The 23596-nt window shown below is 43.3% G+C and overlaps 1 protein-coding gene across 6 annotated transcripts in view; it reads left to right on the top strand.

The window, feature by feature from the left end:
• Positions 1-23596, top strand: part of lrrk2 (leucine-rich repeat kinase 2) — an 84121-nt gene that overhangs the window by 1077 nt on the left and 59448 nt on the right. For 4 of the 6 annotated variants that reach the window (XM_060914930.1, XM_060914933.1, XM_060914931.1 and 1 more), the window contains exons 5-13: positions 2118-2252; positions 2432-2566; positions 4575-4706; positions 4897-5016; positions 16996-17159; positions 17275-17351; positions 19274-19380; positions 19490-19619; positions 21596-21723. In XM_060914930.1, coding sequence (XP_060770913.1) covers positions 2118-2252; positions 2432-2566; positions 4575-4706; positions 4897-5016; positions 16996-17159; positions 17275-17351; positions 19274-19380; positions 19490-19619; positions 21596-21723 — 1128 coding nt within the window. The remainder of the gene's footprint in view (positions 1-2117; positions 2253-2431; positions 2567-4574; positions 4707-4896; positions 5017-16995; positions 17160-17274; positions 17352-19273; positions 19381-19489; positions 19620-21595; positions 21724-23596) is intronic. The other 2 variants (XM_060914932.1, XM_060914929.1) reach the window with 1 other exon arrangement.

Below are 23596 nucleotides of genomic sequence, written 5' to 3'. Positions count from 1 at the left end.
CTCTCTCAAGCCTCTGCTATTAGCCTACATATTTATGTTATTCAACCATAATGTAGTCTTCACTTCACGAAGTATCATAAATAATCTTTTTAAATTTGTCTGATAAGAGTCTGATCCTCTGTGTGTTTCATAAGCCCCTCTAAATTGGGTTTATAGCATGAATCTGACAATTTAATAGATTTCGAATAGGTCTTAAACACGCACTATTGATCAGGGAGAGTGATATATGGTCATGATTTCTATCCAGCAGTAGATTGCCACTGCTGCAACTACTGTACACTATTTTAAAGTGCATATTCTGGACCAATTTAGTGTTTTTTAATTTTTATATGAAAATATGTCCCTTTACACACTCATCCAGAAGGGTAATTTTGCACAAGGCCATCTGTCTACAGCAGAAAAAAAATAAAATAACAAAACACGTCTGGAAAAATCCCAAGCGAGTCTGGAGCCAGATTCGTGATGTCACCTGCGGAAGCACCAGCAGGCTGCGAGAGCTTGCACAGTTTCAGTGCACAGCCTGTGTAGACCAAGCGCTCCCATTTCTCTCTCATCGTCCGGTCTTTTGGAAAACGATGAGTACTAACCCCATCAAGATTGGTGTTGCTACACCCTCCTACGATACATTTGCTAACCATTTTAATAATTACGTGATAACGTTGAAGAAATTTGCAGAAAACCACCAGGTCGTTTTCTCATAAACAAACCAGCGCTGATGTAGGATTCAGAGGGAGGCGTCCCACAGATGACGTCATGAAAATCAATGTTTACCGGGAAATTCAAATGGCAAGTTTTTTCAGAGACGGACCAATTCTCCTCAAATGGCTTGATTTCAACTGAATTTTTCTGGTATTGCGCAAGGTAAAAAAAAATTGCAGAGAATGCAGAATGTTACAGATATTTGACCAAAGTTTAATATAAAATAGGAGAATTACATTGATCTTGCTCCTGAATTTACCCGTGATATGCACTTTAAGGTCCAACTGCTTGCCAGGAACAGCAAAGTACAGGCTACAGCAACATTAATGCCCATCGGTATTTCTTTATGTAACTTGCATTTAATGCATTGTACTCATTTGCAGTCTTTTTAGTACGCCATCAACACATTGTTATTGGGTTTGCTGCAAGGAGCCAAATTGTCATAATTAATTTTCATATTGTCAGTGAAGTATTATGTTGCAAATGAATATGTTTATCTTTTTGTTTACATGTCATCATTGATTGACATAATAGCTTATTTTAAAGCTTATTATTCTGTAACTCCTGTGAATTATTCAGTAAATACACTCAAACTAGTGGGAAAGGTTTGTAGTTATGAGAGTGAGGAATATGAGAGTTTTGTTTACATTCTTTGCGTTTAGGAAATCCTTGCTGCATACAGGTACTTCTTTTGTGATCCACTTTGTTTTTCATTTCCACTTTGTTTCTTTCAGCCTTTAAAACACTAAATTATATTTGTAAAACACTATAAGGCATTTCGTGGCACAGTGGTGTAGTGGTTAGCGCTGTCTCCTCACAGCAAGAAGGTTCTGGGTTCGTGCCCAGTGGCTGACAGGGGCCTTTCTTTGTGGAGTTTGCATGTTCTCCCCGTGTCTGCATGGGTTTCCTCTGGGTGCTTCGGTTTCCCCCACAGTCCAAAGACATGCAGGTTAGGTTAACTGGTGACTCTAAATTGGCAATAAGTGGGGATGTGAGTGTGAATGGTTGTTTGTCTCTGTGTCAGCCCTGTGATGATTTGGAAACTTGTCCAGGGTGTACCCTGCCTCACGCCCATAGTCAGCTGGGATAGGCTCCAGCTTGCCTGCGACCCTGCACAGGATAAGTGGTTACGGATAATGGATGGATATAAGGCATTTGATTTTCAGATAAATAGGTTTCAGATATAAAATCAGCAAGTGTAAAAGAGAAGCATCCCTTTTTTCTATTTTTAACAAATTTATCAATCACACCATTTGAGCGAAATACTTGTGATTAATCCAGTAATTATATTTATAGTACATGCACACTCTGAGTCTGAAAAGATTATGTTGTCACTCTGCAGTATATGTAATCAATATGAACAAGCAGCACATACTGTGCTGGAGAACAACTGCTTATGTGCTTTGTGTGTGTGGCAGATGAGCTGATCTTGCAGGTTCTAGAGGAGGAGATGGATGTGTTTGAGCTGGTGGTAGAGGCCATGAAGGCTTTTCCTCAAAGCGAGGAGCTGCAACTCCAAGGCTGCTCTGCTCTCTGCCTGCTGCTGGAGAAAGGTGCCATTCACACTTGGTGCTGGTTAATTATTTAGCGCTACTGAGTCATGAGTGGATCAGCCTGACTTGTAAACTGTTGATTATTGCTTATTTTATGTTTTAAGTGCATTCAGTTTTGTGTAGACTATTATAGCTCTACAGTAATGCTATTTATTACTTTGTGTGTGTTTAATCCCCAGTTCCAGAAGAACATCAGGTGGAGTTTATTGAGAAGAAGGATCATGCCGTGGTTCTGAATGTGCTCAGGAGGTTCAAGGACAGTGAGAACGTGGTGTTGTCTGCACTGCATGTTCTCATACCATTGGCTGAGCCTGGTAAGACATGGTCTATCCTCTTTTTTTTTTTTTTTTTTGGACTGTTTTCAGTTAATGTTTTGTGTTTATCCATTTTCTATATTCCATTTTCTGTGATGCTATGAGCATAAAGTAATGGAAGGATTTAGGCAAAAGACATTGCTATAATACAGTAATTGTGTAAGTGGATTTAAGCTAAGTAGTAAAATTTATTACTAATATCTGTAACATTGAATCAGGATAATTGGAACTAATTTAAGCATCTGTATCTAATTACATAAAGCACCTTGCTTCATGTACAACCCCGATTCCAAAAAAGTTGGGACAAAGTACAAATTGTAAATAAAAACGGAATGCAATGATGTGGAATTTTCAAAACTCCATATTTTATTCAGAATAGAACATAGATGACATATCAAATGTTTAAACTGAGAAAATGTATCATTTAAAGTGAAAAATTAGGTGATTTTAAATTTCATGACAACAACACATCTCAAAAAAGTTGGGACAAGGCCATGTTTACCACTGTGAGACATCCCCTTTTCTCTTTACAACAGTCTGTAAACGTCTGGGGACTGAGGAGACAAGTTGCTCAAGTTTAGGGATAGGAATGTTAACCCATTCTTGTCTAATGTATGCTCAAGTTTAGGGATAGGAATGTTAACCCATTCTTGTCTAATGTAGGATTCTAGTTGCTCAACTGTCTTAGGTCTTTTTTGTCGTATCTTCCGTTTTATGATGCGCCAAATGTTTTCTATGGGTGAAAGATCTGGACTGCAGGCTGGCCAGTTCAGTACCCGGACCCTTCTTCTACGCAGCCATGATGCTGTAATTGATGCAGTATGTGGTTTGGCATTGTCATGTTGGAAAATGCAAGGTCTTCCCTGAAAGAGACGTCGTCTGGATGGGAGCATATGTTGCTCTAGAACCTGGATATACCTTTCAGCATTGATGGTGTCTTTCCAGATGTGTAAGCTGCCCATGCCACATGCACTAATGCAACCCCATACCATCAGAGATGCAGGCTTCTGAACTGAGTGCTGATAACAACTTGGGTCGTCCTTCTCCTCTTTAGTCCGAATGACACGGCGTCCCTGATTTCCATAAAGATCTTCAAATTTTGATTCGTCTGACCACAGAACAGTTTTCCACTTTGCCACAGTCCATTTTAAATGAGCCTTGGCCCAGAGAAGACGTCTGCGCTTCCGGATCATGTTTAGATACGGCTTCTTCTTTGAACTATAGAGTTTTAGCTGGCAACGGCGGATGGCACGGTGAATTGTGTTCACAGATAATGTTCTCTGGAAATATTCCTGAGCCCATTTTGTGATTTCCAATACAGAAGCATGCCTGTATGTGATGCAGTGCCATCTAAGACCCCGAAGATCACGGGCACCCAGTATGGTTTTCCGGCCTTGATCCTTACGCACAGAGATTCTTCCAGATTCTCTGAATCTTTTGATGATATTATGCACTGTAGATGATGATATGTTCAAACTCTTTGCAATTTTACACTGTCGAACTCCTTTCTGATATTGCGCCACTATTTGTCGGCGCAGAATTAGGGGGATTGGTGATCCTCTTCCCATCTTTACTTCTGAGAGCCGCTGCCACTCCAAGATGCTCTTTTTATACCCAGTCATGTTAATGACCTATTGCCAATTGACCTAATGAGTTGCAATTTGGTCCTCCAGCTGTTCCTTTTTTGTACCTTTAACTTTTCCAGCCTCTTATTGCCCCTGTCCCAACTTTTTTGAGATGTGTTGCTGTCATGAAATTTCAAATGAGCCAATATTTGGCATGAAATTTCAAAATGTCTCACTTTCGACATTTGATATGTTGTCTATGTTCTATTGTGAATACAATATCAGTTTTTGAGATTTGTAAATTATCGCATTCCGTTTTTATTTACAATTTGTACTTTGTCCCAACTTTTTTGGAATCGGGGTTGTATAACAACATTTGCATGATGAGGCAAGTTCCATGATAAGAATCTCACTGCATGTTTGTGTGTTTATCTGGATCCTAGCAAGCAATGTAGAGATCCTGATGTCCAAGACTGAAAAATGCTACAGCTTAGTTTGTCAGGCAGTGGAGGCGTTCTCACAGTCAGAGGCTGTCCAGGAGGTGGGCTGCTGCCTGCTGTGGAAATTTACTTCAGGTGGGCAAGTCAAGCACAGGAAACGTGATGAGATGTGTCTTTTATACTACTTATTTGGACTTGATAGTCACTGCTAGTGCAATGGTCGTCAGGTTCAACCTTGTTCTACCATCATGGATCTTTTGATCTCTATCCAGGGTGAATTCATTTCTTTTGTGAAGAATTTACTTTGTAAGTTTCTACATTTCAGAAAGTTACTTCAGTATCTTGGTGCAGAATGGTGTGCACAGAGTGGCAGTGAAAGCGTGTCTCTCCTACCCTGACAATAGCAAGATCCAGGCTGCTGCACTGTCCTGTCTGGCTGCACTCAGTGAGTCTTCCACTGCCGAGAAGGGTCTAATGATGATTATTGTTAATGAATAATATTATAGTATTTGTGAAAGAAAGCTGTAGGATTTTCAACTTTTCTATTTTCCTATCTCTTTGGGTCCAAATATTTGCTAGGGACAAAAGTTTGAAAATGGTCCAATATTGAGTTAGCTCTAACCAGAGGTGGACAGTAACGAAGTACGTTTACTTGAGTACTGTACTTTAAGTACACTTTTTGAGTATCTTTACTTGAGGTTTTTTTTGGAAACTTATGACTTTAACTTCAATACAGTTGAAAGGCAAATATCGTACTTTTCACTCCACTACATTTCTGTCAAGGTCCTTGTTACTCGTTACTATGACGTAGCTTTGAAAGTGGATGTTTTTTTCTTTTCTTTTCTAAAACGTGATTGGTTTTTTCGCAGGTGACACTGCGACAGCCCATCAGCAATCTCTAGGGTCACGTCCATAGACTGTATAAAATCAAGTTCAGTGATTTCTCAGCAGCATTATTTGAACACGATCAGTTGATGGCAGAATGGAAGGAGGCGGTTCTTCTGGGGAATGCACACACACATCCATGGCTTTACCTAGAACCCATGTTTCAGTTTTCTGACAGGATTAAAGATTCGTTTCGTTTTAAATGTTTGCTTTATTTGCCGAAAACAAACCACATCACGGCCTACAAAAACTCGCCGTCCGACCTTCAGAAACATATTGAGGCATATAAACATTTTATTCGAAGAGAAAGCTTGCAACGAAGTTGTCTGTGCTTTTAGAGCTAGCGATAACGTTGCAATAGCTGTGCAGTCTGGTTAGTCAAATGACTTTTCACCACCAGGGTGGCACGGTGGTGTAGTGGTTAGCACGGTCGCCTCACAGCAAGAAGGTTCTGGGTTCGAACTCAGCGGCCGGCGAGGGCCTTTCTGTGCGGAGTTTGCATGTTCTCCCCGTGTCTGCGTGGGTTTCCTCCGGGTGCTCCGGTTTCCCCCACAATCCAAAGACATGCAGTTAGGTTGACGTGGGGCGGCCTTGGGCTGAGGTGCCCTTGAGCAAGGTACCTGACCCCTGACTGCTCCGGTGTGGCTGCCCACTGCTTCAGATGGGTTAAATGCAGAGGATGAATTTCACTGTGCTTGAAGTGTGCATGTGATGAATAGAGGTTTCTTCTTCTAGATTTGCCTACCAAGTTGCCATCACCTTGTCCACAGCTAACGTTAACACATGGCTAGTTGACTTGGACACTGTTAGTTAGCATGTAAAAATGGAGTTATACTAACATGAATAATGTTAACTTCTCTGAAGTCCTTTCAGAAATGTTTTAGCATAATCTTGCCAAATAAACAAATGTAGAAATCTCTCTTTTCTAGTAACGTTAGCTACCCAATAGGATTTCAAGTTTGAAAAGAGTTTGCTAGCATGTGAGGTGGAGTTTCACTGACTAGCTAGTTTAACGTTAAACCAGTGTGTTCATTTTGTGAATTCACATTTCGGTCTTTGGTAACGGCGTTAGGTTTTCTAAGCGTTGTGGCAGTAATACAATAATGCATTGACAGAAAATGTACTTTTAATACTTAAGTATTTAAAAAAAAAAAAGCAAGTACTTTAACTTAAGTAAAAATTTGACTGGACAACTTTCACGTGTATCGGAGTCACATTTGACCAGTGAGATCTACACTTTGACTTAAGTAATGAAGTTGGGTCCTTTTTCCACCTCTGGCTCTAACTGGTAACCGCTAACATCTACAAAAGGAGAAGCCATGTAGAATTTGTGAAGAGGTCTATTTCCAAAGTAAAGCATGAGTATTTCAATGATTACGACAATATGAATGAGTGTCTGACAACATGGAAAGGATCCCTTTTGTAAACATCAGTAAACAGCCCCCATGTGATAATCAACTACAGGCACTGAATGGGGTTGTGTGGCCGAGACCAGAATAAGAGAAAGCTAAAAACAATGAATGGAGAAAGTCATTTTCTCCAGTTTCTTTACTGTTTGAGGTAAACAGACACAGATGTATCCTAGTAGGGATTTTTTTTCCATGTTGCCCAACACTTAACATTGAGCCTGTCAGTGCTGAAAACAAGCAGTTTACTTTGATGTGGATGTTTGCCTGGTAGGATTACACTGTATAGCCATTTTGCAATTGCCAGTTATAGCATTCTAATTCACTTTTGTTTTTGTCCCTAGTAAATTTGCACCCAAAGAGATGACAAAATAGGGCCCAGGTTTAAAAAAAAAAAAAAAAAAAATCCCAGAGCTTTTCATTAACATTGTACTGATTGTGTTAGGGCTAGTGGCGGTATGGTGAAGTTAGGATCCAAAAACAGAACACAGACAGTAATCCAGTAAATAAGATGATTTAATACAGGGAAGAAAGGGTGTGGCAAAAGAAACAAACAGGACGACAAAAAAAAAAAAAAAAAAAAAAAACACACACCCACAAATAGCAAAAATAGTCAGGGCAAAATGAGAACAAAACAGCTTGACAGGCAAAGACAAATGCTAGCGCAAAAAACCATGAACAAAAAACAAAACAAAAACCCCTTAGTGCAAGAAACCATGGACAAAAGAAAAAATAGCTAGAGAGAAAAACCATGAGGAGCAAGAGAGGCACAGAAACTGCTAGAGAAGCAAACGAGACATTCTGGCAAAAAACAGTCTGAGAATGGCCTTTAAATAAGCAGCAGTGAAAACCAGGAAATAAAGTTCAGGGGGAGAAGGAGTTCCTGTCCCGGATCTGGATTGGCGCTGGCATGAGAGATCCGTAATCTCCGGAGTGGGTGTCCGGGGCAGAGCATGACAGTACCCCCCCCCCCCTTCAACGAGTGCCTCCAGGTGCTTTAGGAAGAGTGTTAGCATGTTGCCAGTGGAAGTCAGAGATGAGGGTTGGGTTTAAGATGAACCTGGAAGGGACCCAACTTCTCTCCTTGGGATCGTAACCTTCCCAGTCCACCAGGTACTGGAGTCCTCTGCCTCGCTGCCGTGCCTTCAGCAGTTTCTTGACCGTGTAGGCCTCACCACCATCGATGGGAGGAGGAGGGGGTTTGGAGGGTGGGAGACCAGAGGTTTAAGCTGCGACACGTGGAATGTGGGGTGGATACGTCACATGGTGAGTGGTAGTGCCAGTCTGACAGAACATGGGTTGATTACCTTTTTGATGAGGAAGGGTCCTAGGTACCTGGGAGCCAGCTTGCAGGAGACAGTTTTGAGTGGCAGATGGCATGTGGAGAGCATGACTCGTTGCCCCACCTGGTAAGTGGGCACCTTAGAGCGGTGTTTGTTGGCCTGCCTCTTGGATGCTAGGGTAGAGCGACTGAATTTTCTCCAGGCCAATGCCCAGGTCCTCCTGCGGTGGCGTATGAAGGTCTGGGCTGAGGGTACAGCAACCTCCTCCTCTTGGTTGGGGAAGAGTGGTGGTTGGTAACCTAGGGAGCACTGGAAGGGTGAGAGACCTGTGGCAGATGAAGGAAGTGTGTTATGAGCGTACTCGATCCAGGGTAGGTACTTACCCCAAGAACTGGCATCCCTGGACCCCATGCACCCGAGTGCAACCTCCAAAGTCTGGTTCACCTGTTCTGCCTGGCTGTTGGTGGAAGCCTGAGGTGAGGCTACAGGTGGCCCCGATGAGGAGTTTGCAGAAGGCCCTCCAGAACTGTGCAGTGAACTGAGGGCCCCGGTCAGAAACGATGTTGGTGGGTAGTCCATGTAGGTGGAAGATGTGGTGGATGAGTAATTCTGCGGTTTCTTTGGCTGAGGGGAGCTTGGGCAGAGGAATGAAATAAACAGTCTTGGAGAAATGGTCAAGGACAGTGAGGATGCATGTGTTGCCACCTGAGTTGGGGAGTCCAGTGACAAAGTCCAGGGTGATGTGAGACCAAGGTCAATGTGGAGTCAGGAGGGGTCTTAGCAAGCCAGCAGGGGGTCGATTGGCTGTCTTGTTCCAGGAGCATGTGTTGCAGGTTGCCATGAACTCCTGGACATCCTCCTTGATGGATGGCCACCAAAAGCACTGCTGGATGAGTGCCAAGGTTTGGGCAGCTCCCAGATGACAGGCCAGCTTGGAGCCATGACCCCACTGCAGCACCTGGGTTTGCACAGGACAGAGAACAAACAGATGGTTAGGAGGAGTGTTGTTGGGGTTACCTTCACCAGGGTCATGCTCCAGGGCTTTCTGCACAAGCATCTCAACCTCTAGAATGGCAGCTCCCACCAGGCAGCGTGGAGGAAGGATGGTCTCGGGTGACTTGGATTCTTCTTGGTGGGAAGAGAACATCCTGGACAGGGCATCGGGTTTGCCGTTCTTGGAGCCTGGGTGGTAGGAGAGCATGAAGTTGAACTGGGAGAAGAGACCAACAGGCTTGACAGGAATTCAGGCGTTTAGTGGACTTGAGGTATTCCAGATTCTTATGGTCAGTCCAGACCCCTCAAGCCAGTGCCTCCACTCCTCCAAGGCTAGTTTAACAGCCAGTAGTTCTCAGTCGCCGATGTCATAATTCCGTTCGGCTGGGGATAGCCGGTGGGAGAAGGAGCATGGGTGGACCTTGTCACCACTGGCCCTCTGGGATAGTATAGCTCCAACTCCTGACTTGGAAGCGTTGACCTCGACAATAAACTGCGTGGTAGGATCGGGTATGGTGAGAATGGATGCTGTGGTAAACCTGTGCTTGAGCGTGGAAAAGGCTTTCTCTGCTTCCTCCCCCCACTTGAGTTGGGTCTTGGTCAAGGCTGAAAGAGGTCTGGCCACCATGCTGAAGTTGTGAATGAAGCGCCTGTAGAAGTTGGCAAATCCTAGGAAGCGCTGGAGCTCTCGTCTCGAAGATGGGGTGGGCCAATTGGCAACTGCCTCGAGCTTGAGGGGGGTCCATCTGGATCCTTGCCAGAGAGGAGATGAATCCCAGAAACGAGACAGAGCTCTGGTGAAATTCGCTCTTTTCCACCTTGACGAACAACTTGTTCTCTAGCAGGCGCTGGAGGACCTGCCGGACATGACCCTGATGTTCCTCCAGGGAGTGGGAGATCAGGATGTCATCCAGGTACATGAAAACGAAGATGTTTAGGAAGTCCCTTAAGACATTGTTAACAAGTGCCTGGAAGACTGGGCTCATTGGTCAGGCCAAAAGGGACCATGAGGTACTTGTAGTGACCAGTGGTGGTGTTAAAGGCCATCTTCCACTCGTCCCCCTCCCTGATCCTGACAAGATGGTATGCATTGCATAGTTCTAGCTTGGTGAATACCTTTGCTCCCTGGAGTAGTTCAAAGGCTGTGGTCATGAGCAGTAGCGGGTAGCAGTTCTTGACCGTGATGGCGTTGAGACCCCAATAGTCAATGCAGGGGTTGAGTGACTTGTCCTTTTCCACAAAGAAGAATCCCACCCCTGCTGGGGAAGAGGAAGGAGAGATGATCCCAGCTGCCAAAGATTCGGAGATATACATCTCTATGGCTTGCCTTTCGATGGGAGAGAGAGTAGAGTCATCCTTTAGGTGGTGCTGTCCTGGGTAGGAGGTCGATACCACAGTCATAGGGTCTGTGAGGAGGGAGGGACACTGTTTGGGTCTTGCTGAAAACAAGTTTGAGATCCAGATATTCCAAAGGCACGTGAGAGAGGTCGGGGAACTCGCTGGCTGAAGGCTGCGATGGTTTGGCGAGAGGCAGAGCAGAGTTCAGACAGGAAGCTAGTCAGGACTGGCTCCAGCCTAGGATGGTGTTGTCAGCCCAGTTAAGTTGGGGGTTGTGCTGCATTAGCCATGGTAATCCTAGGATGATGGGTACATGGGAGTTGTTCATGATGTGAAGCTGGATGGTATCTGAGTGGTTACCAGAAATCCTTAGGGTGAGTGGGGTGGTAAGGTAGGTGATGTTGGTCAAGCCAGTGCCATTGAGTGTCAGGACAGTGAGAGGGACATCAAGAGCAAGTAGCAGGATTCCCAGATGCTTGGCAGTGGCAGAGCACATCAGGTTCCTGTCTGCCCCCGAGTTGACAAGGGCCTGGAGGTGGTGATGCCGGTTGTCATGGATAATGATGACCGGAGATAATGGATGATTAGTGGGGGACTGGTTCCGAGCATTGCCCACCAGGGCCCCTTGATTCACTGGTGGGCTTGTCCTTTTAGCGGGTAGGCTCGGCAGATGTGTCCCAGCTGACCGCAGTAGAAGCAGGCCCCCGTGCTCCACTGGCAAGGTCGTTCCTCTGCTGACACCCAAACCCAGTCTACCTGCATAGGTTCGATGGACGCGGCAGGAGGCGGAGAGGAGGTGAATCTGGGGTGGTTCTTCTCTCTCCTCCATTGCTGGATCCAAGCGTCGATGAGGTTGGCGAGGTCCATGAGGCTGGAGAGGTCTGACGGCAGTTCCTGCGATACCAACTCATCCTTGATGGCGTCGGACAAGCTGTGCAGAAACACGTCGATCTGGGTGTTCTCATTCCAACCGCAGGAAGCCGCCAATGTCTGGAACTCGATGGCATAATCCGAGGTAGACCGGGACCCCTGCCGCAGCTCCATGAGCTCTCTGGCCACCTCCTGGCCAGACAGAGAGCAGTCGAAAGTTCAACTCATCTCCTCAGGAGAAATCCTTGAAACTGGAACAAAAGGGTGCATTGGCATCCCAGACCGCAGTTCCCCACTCTCTGGCCTTGCCGGTGAAGAGGGTTATTGTATATGCTACCCGGGAGCATTCTGTGGGGAAGGCCAGAGGTTACAGTTCTAGAATCAACGAACATTGAGACAAAAACGATCTGCAAGTACCTGGTTCTCCATTGTAGGGCTGAGGTACTGGAAGTCTCGGTTCGTGGAGAAAGGTGGTGGCAGGAGCTGGAGTAGGAGACAGCTGAGCAGGGGTAGGCACGGCTTGACAGCGCTGCATCTGCGTAGTGAGAAGGTTGAGTGCGTTGGGCAGGGTGGCAAGGTTCAGGGTAATTTGTTGTGGGTCTTCTTGGTGGGTCCCGAGGAGAGTCCCTTGCTGCTGGATGGCCGTTCTCAGATGGGGGAGTTCCGCTGGATCCATGTTGGCCAGAACATACCGTTAGGGCTGGTGGAGGTATGGTGAAGTTAGGATCCAAAAACAGAACACAGACAGTAATCCAATAAGATGATTTAATACAGGGAAGAAAGGGTGTGGCAAAAGGATAAACAACAAAAAACAAATAGCAAAAATAGTCAGGGCAAAATGAGAACAAACAACTTGACAAAAACATGACCGGCAAAGACAAAAACGCCAGCGCAAAAAAACATGAACAAGAAAGACCCTTAGTGCAAGAAACCATGAACCAGAAATAACCCTTAGTGCAAAAACCATGACCCAGAAATAACCCTTAGTGCAAAAAAACAAGAACCAGAAAACCGCTAGTGCAAAAACTATGGACAAGAGAAAATAGCTAGAGAGAAAACCTCTGAGGAGCAAGAGAGGCACAGAAACAGCTAGAGAAGCAAACGAGACGTTCTGGCAAAAACAGAGTCTGAGAATGGCCTTTAAATAAGCAGTAGTGAAAACCAGGAAGTAAGTTCAGGGGAGAAGGAATTCCTGTCCCGGATCCGGATTGGCACTGGTGTGAGAGATCCATAATCTCTGGAGTGGATGTCCGGAGCGGAGCATGACAGATTGTGTACACATTCTCAGTGTAATGATTATGGTTTTATTGCTAATATAAGGTTAATAATTAATTTATAAACTATTAAGCAAAGAATAACAAATGAGGTGTGTCACCACAAAATGAGTCCAGAGTACCAAATGTTCGTTCTGGCATACAGCAATTTAAAACGAGAATGTGTCAAAAAATGACCCACGTATCCATCCATCCATCGTCTGTAGCCACTTATCCTGTACAGGGTCACTGGCAAGCTGGAACCTATCCCAGCTGACTATGGGCGAGAGGCGGGGTACACCCTGGACAGGTCACCAGGTCATCACAGGGCTGACACATAGAGACAAACAACCATTCACACTCGCATTCACACCTACGGTCAATTTAGAGCTACCAATTAACCTAACCTGCATGTCTTTGGACTGTGGGGGAAACCGGAGCACCCGGAGGAAACCCACGCAGACACGGGGAGAACATGCAAACTCTACACAGAAAGGCCCCCATCGGCCACTGGGCTCAAACCCAGGACCTTCTTGCTGTGAGGCAACAGTGCTAACCACTACACCACCGTGCCGCCCTGACCCACATATTATTTTCCTAATTTAGCTATAAATACATTTCTTTATTTATAACGTATCTGTCACTGAAATATTATACTGTAAAGCAATTTATGATTAAATATGATAACTATCTGGTTGCTATGCATTAATTTCAGTTTACACATCACAAAGATTACAGCTGATTTTTACCAGAATTGATTTTCTCTTAATATGATGATACCTTAAACATTTTCACTAATTTCTCTGGATTGGCTGCACAAAATTTAACAAATGACCCCTTACTTAAAAGATAATTAACTGCAAGTTTAGAATATCCAATAAAACAATTTTTCTTTTTTGACCAACTGGAGTCAATTTGTGGTGATTTGCCTCAATTGATGGACCATTCTGGTATAATATATATTTAGACACTGCCTAAAAACGGCGCTCCTGATGAGTGTAAAATGTGTTCGTAAATAATCCAATGTTATTTTTTTAAAAAGCAAATTAAAAATAAGCACTGGATAAAAACTGATCTATCTTAAGCTGGGCATACACTGTGCGATTTTTTTCAATCGTGGTATTCAGCTGCTGCTCACACTGTACGAGTGAATCGCAGGGGTAAACAGCACGCAGCTTACGATTCCTGTTCTCACACTATACGAGCCGATGCTCGGATGCGATGCTCGGATCCGATGCTCAGGATTTCAAACAGGTTTGATTTTCATCCGATCGATCGGGAGGAGGTCGTGAGGTATTAATCGCTTGTCGTTACCCCATGTATACTACACGATCCGAGATGCACAATTGAGCCAAAACTCGGCTCGATCTCCAAAATAGTCGCATGAGTGAAAATCGTGTCAAAATCGGGCCAAAAATCGCACAGTGTATGCCCAGCATAATGTAAATAAAAATACAAATTTCATTGTCCAGTGGTCGTGTTTATGAGATACATTGCCTTGCACTTATGATTGTGTTCCCTGTGGTGGTACACATACATCTTTCATATGTATGTATGAATATCATATGGTTGCAAAAGCCATCAAAAATCCGGTCAATGCTTTACCATATTCTCTGAACTATGGAGCTCAGCTATGAAAATAATCCACAGAATGGTGGTGTGATATGATGCAGCGCAAATTGCATTATTTTTGTAAAACTCCAATTTCAAAAAAGTTGGGACACTGTGTAAAACATAAATAAAAACAGAATATGAAGATTTACAAATCATGGATACCAATATTTCATAGAAAATAGTACAAAGACAACATGTTATATGTCAAAAGTGAGAAATTTTATTGTTTTTTAAAAAATATATGCTCATTTTGAATTGGTGTCAGCAACATGTTTCAAAAAAGTTGGGACGGGGCAACAAAAAACTGAAAAAGTTGTGTAATGCTAAAAAAAAATATCTAAAACCCTAATTTGGTTATTTGGCAACAGGTCAGTAACATGACTGGGTATAAAAAGAGCATCCCAGAGAGGTGGAGTCTCTCAGAAGTAAAGATGGGGAGAGGTTCACTGCTCTGTGAAAGACCGTGTGGGCAAACGGTGCAATAATTTAAGAACAAGTGTTGCTAGGCAAAACAAATGTTTCCCAGAAGCACTTATTTTAGTGCTTTTGATACTGACTCAATTTTACAAGTCTGGCCTATTCACCTTACAAGGTGAATCTGTGACCTTCAGTTTGACATTTCAAGGTCTCTCAAGGTCAGTGTTCATGGTGCTAAATGAAAGCCCATATGGGACTACCTATATGTTGATAATGGTAATATTTCTCAATCATCAGCTGTCAGGTTATAGGCCTATGAAAATCCATGACCTTGAGTTTGACATTTCAAAGTCATTCAAGGTCAAAGGTCATGGCGACAACTGAAAGCCCATATGAGACGACTTGTATGTTGATAATGGTAAAAATCTGGCTATCATTAACCATTTTAAAGTTATAGCCCTTTGAAAACCCATGACCTTGAGTTTGACCTTTCAAGGTCACTCAAGATCAAAGATCATGGTGCCAAATGAAAGCCCAGATGGCACTTCCTATAAGTTGATAATGGTAGATATCTATCTACTATCAACGATTTTCAAGTTATAGCCCTCTGAAAATCCGTGACCTTGAGTTTGACCTTTCAAGGTCAAAGATCATGGTGCCAAATGAAAGGCCATATGGGAGTTCCTATATGCTCATAATAAACGTCTGTCTATCGGCAACTGTTTTTGAGTTATAATGGAAAATGTTATTTTGACCCCCCTGACCTTTAACCCTCAACTGCTATGGAGACTGTCCAAGCTACCCCATCTCTGTGAAGATACTCAGTCGTCCAGGTACATAGTAATCTGTGGTTGGTAGAAGAGAGCAACTGGACTTGCTTGAAAAGTCTTGAAGACGTTTCGCCTCTCGTCCGAAAGGCATCATCAGTTCTGTCTGTCTAATAGGGAGTATCAAGTATTTATCCTCTCATGGATCATAATAGAATCCAAATCAGAATGCTGATGGCTGCATTGAAGGTGGCTGATAGATGTCATAGACACCCACCTCTGTTCAGTGATGGTCGTTCCAGGCTGACAAAATTGAACGATCCTCTCTATTATGATCCATGAGAGAATAAATACTTGATACTCCCTATTAGACAGACAGAACTGATGATGCCTTTCGGACGAGAGGCGAAACGTCTTCAAGACTTTTCAAGCAAGTCCAGTTGCTCTCTTCTACCAACCACAGATTACTATGTACCTGGACGACTGAGTATCTTCACAGATATGTTTCTACACACTTTGGGATGAGTACCCTTCGACTAGTGCGGGAGTATGAGAGAACTTCCAGAAAACTGGCAGACATCTTAGCCAGAGAGGATCGTTCAATTTTGTCAGCCTGGAACGACCATCACTGAACAGAGGTGGGTGTCTATGACATCTATCAGCCACCTTCAATGCAGCCATCAGCATTCTGATTTGGATTCTATTATGATCCATGAGAGGATAAATACTTGATACTCCCTATTAGACAGACAGAACTGATGATGCCTTTCGGACGAGAGGCGAAACGTCTTCAAGACTTTTCAAGCAAGTCCAGTTGCTCTCTTCTACCAACCACAAAGCTACCCCATCATGCACCATATGGTTGGAAGCAGAATTGAAAGATGCACATTGTGGTTTTGGTTTGAAGTCAAAATGATGAATGTGAAGAAAGTTATTGCAAAAAAAAATTGACCTTTCTGGTGACCTTGACCCGATTACTCCCAAAATTTTATTAGGTTATCTATGGACCATTGCCCACCTACCCTGAAAATTTGAAGTCAATCAGTGCAACTGTTTAGACGCTAGACTGTAAACAGATACCCACACAAAAACAAACAACAAATAAATGAACTGATTACAATACCTCGCCCTGCTGACTCTATTGTGGGCGAGGTAATAATGTTCCTCAATGTAAAATTACAAAAAATTTGGGGATCACATCATCTATGGTATGTGATATCATTAAAAGGTTTGGAGAATCTGGAGAAATCTCTGTATGCAAGAGACAAAAAAACTAACATTGGATGCCTGTGATCTTCAGGCCCTCAGGCGACATGGCATTAAAAGCAAATATGTGTCTGTAGTGGAAATCACTGTATGGGCTCAGGAACACTTCAGAAAATCACAACACCATCCTGTGACTATAATAACAATAACGTATTCAAATTAGAGCATTAGTATAAAACTGTAATTTATATCACAGTCAGAGCTACTGTTATACAAATAAAAATAATACACATCTCTGAGAATTCAGCTATGCCGTGGTATAATCAGCAATAAACTGTTGTTCAGTTCTTAATTAAGCTGCACTAAAGACCACCTGACTTCTGATCTGACAGCAAAGACAATCCTCGAGAATGAAGATCTCAAGAAGGCATACAGCAAGGATGAGGATGAAAGAGGTAAAGAAGATGGTGAGGACAATAATGAGGAGGAAAGCCTGGTTTGGAGAGAGGCTTGCTGCACAGCTTTAGAGAGACATAGTGACAGTGCTGAAGTGCAGGTCAGCAGTGTGGGTTTTCTTTATTGCTGTCGACATGTTGTGCAAACTCTTTAGTGTTTATTTTATGTGATCCATATTAATGTCTTCCTCTTCTTCACATTCTTTGTATCATCAGGAGGCTGCTTGTTGGGCATTAAACAGCTTGTTGCTCTATGGCAGTGCACGCAGTATATATGAGGAACCCAAAGAAAGGTTAGTGAAGAAATGGCAACAAATTACTCCGATGCTACATTTCTTATCCATTTTACCCTATTCAAAAATAGTCTTTATAAAATATAAATTTTTAAAGTGAATACACAGTAAAAACATCAAATTACACTCGCCGGCCACTTTGATAGGAACTTGTTCTTGATTCTAATGGCCCTTTTCCACTACCCTTTTTCAGCTCACTTCAGCCCGACACGGCTCGCGTTTCGACTATCTAAGAACAGCATGACTCAGCTCGCTTCAGCCCTGCTTAGCCCCCAAAACTCGCACGGTTTTGGAGTGGGGCTGAAGCGAGCCAAACCGAGCTGAGTGAGGCTAGGGGCGTGAGCAAACACTCCCCTGTGCACTGATTGGTGAGGAGGAGTGTCCTCACATGCCCACACACGCCCAGCGAGCACGATGGGATCTGTCAACACCGTAAACCCGGAAGAAGGAGAATTACGAGAATTATGAAGCCTTATGCGCCTCGCCTCATCTATACGCTCTTGCCAGTATCTGTTGGCGTTGTCGGTGACAACAAGCCACAGCACCAAGACCAGCAGCACTAACGACTCCATGTCCTCCATGTTTATTGTTTACTCTCCGGGTCGTGAGACTACTGCTTAAAAGGTCACTGATGTCACTGTTTGCGCCGCCGAACGACATCACGTGACGTCCACCCACTTTCACTAACTCCACCCAATGTGTCCACCCACTTCCAGCCAGCACGGTTCAGCGCGGTTGTAGTCGAAATGCAACTCCAACAGCCCCGCTCAGCTCGACTCAGCACGGCACGGCTCAGCCCGACTCAGCCGCGTTGGTAGTGGAAAAGCGGCATAAGATTCCTGTTTTTGGCAGCAGGAGTGGAACCCAATGTGGTCTTCTGCTGTTGCATGCTGAGATGCTTTTCTGCTCACTACAGTTGTAAAGAATGATTATATGAGTTGCTGTATCCTTTCTGGCAGCTCGAACCATCCATCCATCCGTTATCTGTAGCCGCTTTATCCTGTCCTACAGGGTCGCAGGCAAGCTGGAGCCTATCCCAGCTGACTATGGGCAAGAGGCGGGGTACACCCTGGACAAGTCGCCAGGTCATCACAGGGCTGACGGAGAGACAAACAACCATTCACACTCACATTCACACCTACGCTCAATTTAGAGCCACCAATTAGCCTAACCTGCATGTCTTTGGACTGTGGGGGAAACCGGAGCACCCGGAGGAAACCCACATGGACAAGGAGAGAACATGCAAACTCCACACAGAAAGACCCCCATCAGCCACTGGGCTTGAACCCAGGACCTTCTTGCTGTGAGGTGACAGTGGTAACCACTACACCATCGTGCTGCTCACAGCGCGACCCAATCTAGCCATTTTCCTCTGACCTCTCATATCAACAAGACGTTTCCACCCACAGAACTGTAGCTCACTCAATGTTTTTAGTTTTTCACACCATTTCTGTGTAAACTCTAGAGACTGTTGTGTGTGAAAACCCCAGGAAATCAGCAGTTTCTGAAATACTCAAACCAATCCATCTGGCTCAAACCAACACCCATGCCACAGTGAAAGTCACACTTTGAGATCACAATTTTTCCCATTCTGATGTTTGAAGTGAACATTAACTGAAGCTCATGATTTGTATCTGCATGATTGTATGCGTTGTGATGCTGTTAAGGGATTGGCTGATTAGATAACTGCATCAAACAGCAAGTGCTTTCTAATAAAGTGGGCAGTGAGTGTAGTTCTCCTAAACCTCATGTTGTGAATGAGCATATGAGTGTTTTCATGTTTTAACCCTGCAGTTATTCTATGCAGGTCCGATATTCTAGAACAGGCTCTTGTTCCACTCCACTAACCAGGATGATGTGGTCAATAAAAATGAATGAATAAATGAATCTCTGTCTAACTGTCTGTCTTTCTCTGTTGGTAGGCCTCCTGTATATATACAGGTAATGACTGTGATGCTTGTGCACTCTTCAAGCTTTGGTGTGTTTCAGGCTGCTGCATCTACATTGGGCACACTCATACGCCGACATAGTAAGTTAGCATTGTCAGTGCATTTAAACCTTACATCTGGTCATATTTGCTCATGAAATTCTACTAATTTTACGTGTGTGCGTGTGTATGTTTGTGTGTGCGCTCTCAGGTAAGATGAGGTCTCGACTCCTGGCCAGTGGCATTCATTACAACATTGTGGATCTGATGAAGAGACATGCCAACTCCACTGAAGTGTGTGAGAGTGCCTGCAGGCTTCTATACGCACTTTTCCAGGGAGGGTAGGCACAGACTCCTTACTTTATTATGTGCAGTGACCTCCAGAATTGTTGGTGCTCTTTTACGAAAATTAAAACACAAATAATTAAAGAAATATATATACAGTACTGTGCAAAAGTCTTAGGCACCATGTAAAGAAATGCTGTAGACCAAAAATGGCTTAAAAAATAATGAAATTAAACGTTTCAACGTTAAAAAAATACTATAAACATCAGTAAGCCATAATAAATGAAACGAAGTCAATATTTGGTGCGAGACGGCCCTTTGCTTTAAAAAAAAAATAGTAGTCTCAGGTACAATGAGTGCAGTTTTATAAGGAAATGAGCTGTAGGTTTTACTGAGCATCTTACAGAACCAGTTCTTCTGGACACTTTGACTGTCACATTTGCTTCTTAATTTTGTAGCAAAATCCAGTAGCCTTCATTGTGTTTTTCTTTTTTTAATCTGAAAAGTGGTCTCTTATGTAATATGCTGCTCAGATGCAAACATTTTTTTCTGCAACATTTAATTTTTAATTTGGGAAATGAACATTTGGACTCTAAAATGTTTTTGTACTGACTCAATAATGTAGACATCATAAAACAGAAATCTATAACAAAGTTTGTATGGAAAAAAATAGGGGGGCTTAGACTTTTGCACAGTACTGTGTGTTTTTATCGTGGTCCGGTTTCCATCAAATCGTGCGCTCTGATTGGCTCGTGAGCGGTCCGGACCCCGGTTACGGACCTTTGGCGACTCGCTTGTTCACAACAACAACAAACATAGTAGTAATTTTTTGTCAACATTTATTTTCGCATTTCTCAGGAGAATAGCATTAATTTTACAGCATGGATAGCGATAACGACAGTGTTCACAGCGAAAGCAAGTTTTACTACCCTGATGAAGACGAAATAAAAGAAAACATTTCAGGAGAAAGCCGAAAACGAGCTTGTAGCAGGTTTGTTCTAAATACGGTTTCCCTTTCAGGTGCTCTCATTTTCTGTTAGAATTTGGTAAAGAAAAAAATAAATATATTATTTACCAGCTTAAGGTCGGTCCGTATCGTGAAATACCGTGACCGAGGGCTTGAAAATACTGTCCTCGGCCCAGAGGCCTCGGTCAGTATTTTCAAGCCCTCGGTCACGGTATTTCACAATACGGACCGACCTTAAGCTGGTAAATAAAAAAAAAAATTATATATATATAAGATGTGTATATATAAGAATAATTCATACAGTAAGTGATATTTTGTGCTGCAGTATTCAGGGCCATTAAATGCTTTATTTAAAATTTTTTAAAATAACGTTAACAGGTAAAATAAACACTTTTGAAGTATGTTATCGGCCCCTGCACAGTTAGCATGGTGTGATGTTTGCCCTGGAAAGAATAAAAGCACTGAGTCACTTCCTGTAATATCTAATAGAGGAAAGGTCTACTCTTCCATACAGAATTTGTTAATCTTCTTTATATTCTTTGGTTTGTTCATGTGCAGTCCTCTGTTTATTCCAGACCACCTACATGGTGTAAGTAGGGCACAGAACTGGAGTCTGAGATGCTCATTTGTGTTTCTTGATCCATTTCCTCTGTGTCGATTATCATTATCTTGTTGAAAGCTTCATCGCGTGGCAGAGGCAACCAGATATTAGGCTGAACTATTCTGGTACTGAAACTATCAATTTTTCACAACAGCCCCTAAAGCACCGGCTACAAAATAGCCTCAAAGCCGTATTTAACAGTGGGATATCAGGTGCTTTTTCTTGTATACGGTGCCTTTGGAAAACATCCTGATGTGATGCATGACTAAAAATGGTTGATTTTGGTTTCATCTAACTACAACACACAATGCTAACTGTAGTTCTAATGGGCCTTGGTGAACATTGTGCGAGATCCTCTTTCTTGTGTTTAACAGTTGACAGTCATGTCTGCTCATTATATGAAGCATGACAATACCGCATTTCTCTCAGCGAATGTAATGTATTTTCATTGTCTTATTTTCCAGCAGGAGTGTCAGTCTGGATGAAGGGTTCATGGCTCTAGGTCAGATTTTGATTGCTATGAAGGAGCATAACTTCCAGCCTGAGGTACAATTGGAAGGCCTGAGAGCCAGCCTGGTGCTGCTCAACCCGGGTAAGAGCCCTGATATTTGCCTTAGCCTCAGCACAGAGCTTCTAGCTTAACTACATAGTGTTCATGAATAGTTTTTTACCCTTACATTGCGTTTAGATCAATATTGCCATATTCTGCTTGGTATTCTAGTTATTTTTCCATCATTAATAATTTATACAGTGGCTCAGTTTCTTTTCCACATTTATAAGACAGAGATTATATTTGCGGACCAGGGTGAAATTAAAGCTTTAAGCTTTTAAGTATTAAAAGCGCATTAGACAAGATGAGTCAAAATTAGTCAAGATTGGGTCTCAGTGGTTAAGTATTTGGCTTGTAGTGTTCAACTAGAGTTAGTATTAGTAAGCACTGTCTTGACAAGCACTCAGCTGTTCAATTACTTGAAGGTTATAGCAGTATAAACATGTAAAATTCAGCTCCCAGTGCTGAGAATTTGGAATTTTCCTGTTTCCTGAAGAGTGCCATCCTGTTTTTATTTGTAATGAGGTTTTGTGCTTTTAAAGCCCGGTGCACATGGGCGACTTCTTGTTGCAAGCGTATTGAGATTTTTGGACGCAAGTTTCCCCTCTCGGGTAGCTGCGTGTGTGCGTTATCTGCCACCAGTGGGTGAATTGAGGACAGGGATGCAAGTCATGTGGAAATCACGTAACTACTTTGCGGGTGGGGATTGGAATAGCCTTTGGAGGTGATCGCTTTGTAATCACAAAGACACACACGACGATATCCCTGCAACAAGTCAGCAACTGGTGTTTTTTTGTTTTTTGTCGCAGATTACCAAGTATGTAGGGGCGGCACAGTGGTGTAGTGGTTAACACTGTCACCTCGCAGCAAGAAGGTCCTGGGTTCAAGCCCAGCCGCCGACAAGGGCCTTTCTGTGTGGAGTTTGCATGTTCTCCCCATGTCTGTATGGGTTTCCTCCGGGTGCTCTGGTTTCCCCCACAGTCCAAAGACATGCAGGTTAGGCTAATTGATGACTCTAAATTGACCGTAGGTATGAATGGTTGTCTGTGTCTATGTGTCAGCCTTGCGATGACCTGGAGACTTGTCCAGGGTGTACCCCGCCTTTCGCCCGTAGTCAGCTGGGATAGGCTCCAGCTTGCCTGCGACCCTGTAGGACAGGATAAACGGCTACAGATAATGGATGGATGGATTATCAAGCATATTTGATGCCAGCGATCTGTCGCAAGCAACAAAAAATTGCCGTCACAAATATGTGCTTGCCTCAAAAAGTTGCATGACCAAGCGATGGAAAATCGCCCGTGTGCACTGGGCTTAAGCTGCAGTGTTAGCATTGTTAGCATTGCTAGCTAAATTATGTCATTCAGGTTCCAACCCTATAAATGTGAAATTTGGTGCACACGGATTAATTCACTTGGCCAAAAGTGCCTTCACTGTCCTGTTTTTACTGATAGTAAGCTCTTATGAGCTTTAAGCTATAGTATCAGCATTGTTAGCCTTGCTACTCAAAAGTTAGTCTGAAGTTCAAGTGTTTTTTGGGTCACGCTTATGTACATTAGAACGAAATTTCGTTTCTCTAAGACCTTGGTGCAACAGTGCCATACTGGGTTCGGGGTTTGAATAGTTCAGGTGAACATCAGGAGGCAGCAGGGTATTGAATATTCTGACTGCCTCAGGGAAGAAACTTTTGTGGAGTCTGGTGGTCATGGCACAGATGCTCTGGTACTTTCTTCCAGATGGCAGGATGGTGAAGAGTCAATGATGGGAGTTGTCGTCCATGATGTTGGTGGCTTTACGGATGCAGGGATTGTTCTAAGAGCCATCGATCGTGTTTAGAAAGACCCTGATGATCTTTTTAGCTGTTCTCACAATTCAGAGACAGGCCATTCACCGCTACTTGACAGCCAACACTATAAAT

The sequence above is a fragment of the Neoarius graeffei genome, chromosome 2, assembly GCF_027579695.1.
Source record: "Neoarius graeffei isolate fNeoGra1 chromosome 2, fNeoGra1.pri, whole genome shotgun sequence".
Lineage (NCBI taxonomy): Eukaryota > Metazoa > Chordata > Actinopteri > Siluriformes > Ariidae > Neoarius > Neoarius graeffei.
The sequence above is the reverse complement of the archived record's forward strand: the minus strand, read 5'-3'. Positions and strand labels throughout refer to the sequence as shown.